Source organism: Lepisma saccharinum, chromosome 1 (assembly GCF_977018435.1).
Source record: "Lepisma saccharinum chromosome 1, izLepSacc3.1, whole genome shotgun sequence".
NCBI classification, from domain to species: Eukaryota; Metazoa; Arthropoda; class Insecta; order Zygentoma; family Lepismatidae; genus Lepisma; species Lepisma saccharinum.
The window spans coordinates 123,596,317-123,602,673 of NC_139229.1; the positions used below are offsets into that span (position 1 = coordinate 123,596,317).

Consider the following 6,357-nt stretch of genomic DNA (forward strand, 5'->3'; position numbering starts at 1 on the left):
AAGTGTTTTGCATGTTTTCTTATCTGAGGTAGTGTGTTTTATTGCTGGCCAGTGCCTGTTTTTCCAGTATTCACCAGTTGCGTTCGTTAATTTGGCCAGCTGGGTTAACATTATAATACAAATTAAAGGGGAATGTCATTATAATTGCAAATTGATGTAATAAGAACTTGTTAAATTCTCTTGTACCTCTGTGCAAGATGATCACTCTCAATGCCATTTAGAGTTTGAGAAGAACATAAATTACAACTTGAGTGTGGTATAACGTTCACATTATTCCAGTAGATGAAGCATTTGAAAAATGAAGGTCGATCACATGCGTAATTATTTGTCTATTCCGGAGGTATATTCTAATAAATTGTACAATATTTCAAAATAACCTAGAATGAATTTTAATTAACTGTTCCAGATCTAAGGTGTATTTCGTAAAATGGCTGATGACGTGAAAATTATTAGGAACCGTGATGGAAATATTACCACCTTCTCTCATCCACATGTGATAAAAAATTAAAATATTATTGTTGAAGCACAGGTTAGATTAATATTTGTAATCACTCACAAATATTATATATAGCCATTTTCTTTGAATTTTAAACAGCTTGATACTAATTAACACATATGCAATATATTAATAATTTGTTCATCTTTTGTATTCTCTAATTGTAGTGTATTTCGTCCTAACTCCAAAAATATGGTTTTCAGTTTTGTTTAAATATGTCCTCTGAAGAGTTGAATTTGAAATCATATCAACATATCTCCACTTCTAATCGTATTACGAGTAAAGTGGAATCAAGTATCTCTAATTTACCGACTCTTTCTTAAGAGTTGTAAATATTCCTAAGAATACATTATTTATTCTCTCCTGTAAATTTGATGAATTGGAATTACGTCCCTCTGGTTCTCACACGAAGATATGTGGATTAAATTTGGGTGTTTATTGCTTCTTAACCACTTAAACGAAACGAAATAGGTTATTTTACGTCGCCTTTCTGCCTATTTTTGCTAATCGTATCAATGTGGAAGAGTGATAATAGGATGGAATTAATGAAGTGAAACATACGAAGAACATCCAGGTCTGGATTCGAACCATTAACTCCTGGCGTCGTAGCGCATTGTGCTCTACTCTCTATTATTATCACAGAAATTGCTTTCATTGATGTTATATTTGCTAACTACGTACTACATTTATATTCACTATACCTTATTTAGAGATTTCCTTCATTGAATGAGCGTATTTAAAGAGAGAAATCGAAATGGAATATATGTTAAATATATATTTTAATTATTATAAATTTCATAACATTATAAACAAAATATTGGCTCATTTACTTTCTTCAAGTAATCACACTTTACAGCATAGATGGTATGTAATACCAATTTACAGACAAAAAACACATTAGCGCTCACTGACAACTAGAATAATGCTAGCTGCCTCCTTGGAAGAGTGATCACAGTGTAACGAGCTACGAAGCCAGAGGTGCCAGGCTCGAAATCTCATTAGGAATGTACGTAACATTCTGTCTGTTTTATCAGTTCATCATTCATTCTTATCGTTGCGTGTAACCCAATAGGGAATTATGCAACGTACAGCAACCGAAATAAAAAAAATAGAAATAATGATACCAAGTTTGGTTTGATTGATTGATTGAATTAGGTCATTTACGTCTCTCTTCTGCCACTTTTGGCTAATGAAGATAAGTGATGGTATGGTTAAACTAATGAAGGGACACTCACTAAGTATACCCATGCCCTGGCCGGTGTTCGAAGTCAGAACCCCTGGTGTCGTAGCGCGCTGTGCTAACCACTCCCCCACGGAGGTCGGCGACACCACGTTTGGATATCACAATACCGAAAGTATTAGGATCACTGTATCAAAGTTAGTACAACTTAGATAACCAACGAACTAACATGGTCAATTAGAAGGAAAAATATGAAATTTAAATATTATTTACTGTAATTTGCAACAATTATTATAATTTAATTTCATCTATTTTTTTCTCAGATCAGTCAACAACTTGACTATGCTTCAGGAAAACATTAAAATCAGTTACTGTGGTCACGATATACACTGAATCGTGGAGGTAACCAAGTGAATTCTACTAGGAAACAAACAATGATTTGCATTCCTGAATGAATTATTTTGTGACCACACCCACAACTTCCTGCTATTTCAAGTATTCTTTAACACCCTAACGGGTGTGTACTAGATTGTATAAAGAGCGTTTTGCTCTTTGAAGGTCTTTGCCATTCTTACACTCTCTTTGAACACCTATATATACACGTTGCATTACACAAGATCAGTACTTCAGTTCTACTGCAGGACATAGAAGAAAATATCAAACTTACAATGAAGGTAAGAGTTGCGTTGAGTGTTACATTTACACCATCTGCCGATGTATTTTCTTGAATATGATCATACGTACTCTACAGAAAATAGCTTAGAAGAACAGGTCTGATTCTTTGAAGTTCAAAAATACTTTTAATTTAAATTGCAGCTATGTTCATGAAGATTCTGATTGTGACAGAATTACTTCATTTTGCATCCTCCTCACTGAAAACATATATTTTATTTGTTTTCTTAGTATGGAATCTCTGTATGTAAAATTTTCTTGCATTTAGATCAAAGTTCTATAGGAAAAAGCCCTCGTTTGTCTCACTTAACGTTGTATCCGTGAAATTTTGAAGAAGTCCACGGTTCCAACACAGTTAAAGTCACACTTACATACCATTAGCTAATTATATTGTGACAGGAATCATAACTATAATAATATAATTACTACGACAAGATTAGAGAAAGCTGTTTCCCATCATTATTTACGAGTAATAGTGCTCAGTCGTACAAATCTAGAGGATTGTGGAATTTTCTTTCGTGCTGTGGATATTCCAATAACTTCCTTTTGAACCATCGAAATCTTATTCAAATTTTATAGTGCCTCCCTAAATGGCAAATATTTGCAACCAGAACGGCGATTATGTTACTAGAGAACAGAAATTCCTTCTCGTCACCTTCAAGTAGCACCTTATGTAAATTTGATTGATTGATTGATTTGCTTTATTTTAATTCGCTTTTGTGCCACTTTTGGCTAATGTGCAAAGATGCAGGTGAGTGATGATATGATGCAAATAATGAATGGACACTCACAAACATTTATGCCCAGGCCGGGATTCGAACCTGGGACATTTGACGTCGTAGCGCGATATGCCAACCACTCCGCAACGGGGACCGGCACACCTTACGTAGAGAATGCTATCACGAATAAACAGTATCTCAAGTGCCAGATCAAACGTAAGAGTTCATTTGTGAATGTCTCATAAGAATTTAATCTAATTATCACTCACCATCATCGTTGCAATTAGTCTAAAGAGATTGAAAACGACGATAAACATGAAATGCATAATAAAAACACACAGCATGCAAGAAAATTAATTCAGTTCTCTTTCATGAAATGAGGACTAAAAGTGGTAAACGTTGTAAGTGCCAAAAGCGAAAGTGTTGGGAAATCGCATCATTCAGCACATTACGAACGTGCACACTAGTGACCTCTTTACACGCCCTTTGAACTACTTAGAGAGCTAACAGCCACTTTTCATGTTTACCACATTATAAAGCATGGCACATTTCAGAGTTTAACGTGGAAAACGGTGTTTGAAATATTGTGGCACTTACAGCGTTTACCAATTTTAGTATTCAAATATATCGTTCTGTACTTCAAATTAGAAGCAACATATTTACATTTTATATGGTTTCATAGTGACTGTAAATGACAAGAAATCCATAATAATTTCGTTTCACATAATGCATCTTTTAATTTTATTACAGTTCTTGATTGTTCTCCTTGCCGTCGTGGCCGCCGCTTCTGCAGGCGGTTTGATTTCTGCTCTGCCAGGAATCGCCACCTACAGGACCCTTGGTGCTCCACTGGCTGCCCCCATCGCTCACGTAGCCGCTCCTTATGCCGCTCAATGGGCTGGTCCTCTCGCCGCTCCTTATGCCGCTTCTTGGGCTGCTCCTCTCGCCGCTCACGTTGCAGCCCCAGTTGCTGGTGCTCCGTAAGTCTGGTCTTAAAATTCCATGTATTATTTTGTTAGTGTAAGCTGGAAATGTTATTCCTTTCAGGTTTCTAAATCCCAAATTTTAACACTTCACTATTTTTAAGTACCTTTTTAATAGAAATGGAAATCACAACACTATACTTTTAAAAACATAAATTACTTATAAGATATAACACAAATGAGGTAAATTGTTTCCTTCCTTTGGAAAATAGTTAAATACTCTTTTACAATATCCATGTAGATATCATATTATCAGGTAATAACATAATTTACATATTTTAAGTTTTCGAACCAAATATGTTATATTTGTGAATTACTGCAATATTCAGGTTGGTTCAGAATTCCTATTACACACTTCTAGGGGTTGTAGAGGGGACTTAGTAGATCAAGTTTTGATAAGGAACCCATGTCCGGAAACGTACCGTGTTGGTACTACACAGATGACAAGATCACATAATTTCACATCTCCTGCTTTACGTGCGTCACTACAAGAGCTGCTCAATGTGACAACTTTGAAGTTCTTTTTGCTATCAGAAACAGTGTATCTCCGAAGGATGTTTGCATACACACGATCAAAAAATACCTGGTGTGTGCTGAATCGTGTCTGCTGCAGCCAGAACTCGTGCAACAAGGTCTTTCTCCGACACTACAGGAGTCTCATACATAAACAAGACTCTTCATGTGGCCCCATACGAAAAAGTCAATAGGAGTTAGATCCAGCGATCGTGGTGGCCAAGGAGTTAGTTGGTCCACCACGACCTATCCACCTGTCACCGTATGTTTGATTGAGATGTTGTCGGATGTCATGGGAAAAGTGTGCTGGTGAGCCATCATGTTGGAACCACATGTGCTGGCGAAAGTGCAGCGGCACATCGTCCAAGAATTGCGCCAGTACTTCTTGCAGGAAGGTCAAGCAGCTCGGACCCGTTAGCCGGCCCGGAAGAAGATACGGCCCAATCAGACGACCATTGATGATATCAGCCCATTCATTGATGCCAAACCGTTGCTGAAATCCATGTGTGACACGAGGATTTTCGTCATCCCAAATATGGCTGTTCCAACTGTTGAAAACACCTTCCCTGGTGAAATGTGCTTCATCCGTAAAAAGAACAAGCCGAGGAAACTCAGGAACTTCCACACAACGATGTATAAACCATGCACAGTAATTGACACGTGGTACAAAATCTGCCGGACCCATTGCCTGTACCCTCTGGGGGTGGTACGAGTGAAGCTGCTGATCATGAAAAATACGCCAGACGCTGCTCTGAGACACATTCATGTGACGTGCAATGGTGCGAGTACTCGTGGACGGATTCTCGTCAGTTCGATGAAGGACCTCCACTTGAACGTCGAGAGTGCGGCATGTCCGTGGAGCACCACAGTCGGCCCTGTTAACTTTAAAGTTACCTGTTTCTCGCGGCCGTTGCTCTAATCGGGCAAAAATGGTATGTGATAAAGTGACACGATGCGGAAAACGTTCTGCATACAGACGTTGCGCAGCTCTACCATTTCGTCCAGATTCGCCGTAAATTAACAATATGTCGGTGTTCTCGGCAAACGTGTATTCAACCATACTGTACTGTCTTCCGCGACGACTGAATAGCAACTGACGTGGAAGTGGAAGCACACTGGATTGTAAACAGAGGACGTTGGAAGCAGCACACTTGACATCAGGTGAAGCGGGAGATGTGAAATTATGTGATCTTGTCACCTGTTTAGTACCAAAACGGTACGTTTCCAGACATGGGTTCCTTCTCAAAACTTGATCTAGTAAGTCCCCTCTACAACCCTAGAAGTGTGTAATAGGAATTCTGAATCACCCTGTATATTCTATAAATATTAATTATATACATTTCAGTTTATAAATATATTGATTTAATGATAGTTTACTTAATATTAACAAGGAAAGATAATTTGACGATTACATAAAACCATATTATTTGCACAAGTATTTTTTTTATTATTCAATAATATGCTGTCTGGAATATGTGGCACACATAGAAAACAAACCGTGTATAGAGTAATATATTCTAGTTGATACAGAATTTATTTCAGATAGAAATCTATTTAGCTATATTGTTTTGGTTTTGTGTCCTTATAGATACGTAGCTGCCACTAGGGGTGCTGTCCACACCGCCCCTCTTCCAGGCCATCTTGTCGGAAGCACCCATGTCAACACTGCCCCAGCTCCAGGAACCATCTAAGAAGGCAAATATGCTGGCTGTACAGTTGAATTTTCCGCAAGACTTCTTTGTTAAAATCGGTTATCACCTACAGTTTGGAAAATAATGAATAAAATTATAAATA

The 6,357-nt window shown here is 37.7% G+C and overlaps 1 protein-coding gene across 1 annotated transcript; it reads left to right on the forward strand.

Annotated features, from left to right (window-relative positions):
• The first annotated feature begins 2,258 nt into the window (after positions 1-2,258).
• On the forward strand, positions 2,259-6,357 carry LOC145987878 (uncharacterized). The gene is made up of 3 exons (XM_083122667.1): positions 2,259-2,350; positions 3,818-4,047; positions 6,152-6,357. Exons 1-3 carry the CDS (start codon positions 2,345-2,347, stop codon positions 6,252-6,254), a joined length of 339 nt encoding a protein of 112 aa, XP_082978793.1. The 5' UTR covers positions 2,259-2,344; the 3' UTR covers positions 6,255-6,357.

Excerpts from the sequence above, each read along its gene's own strand:
- LOC145987878 (XM_083122667.1), top strand. Across the intron at positions 4,048-6,151 it reads GCCCCAGTTGCTGGTGCTCC|ATACGTAGCTGCCACTAGGG; the intron begins GTAAGTCTGGTC and ends GTGTCCTTATAG.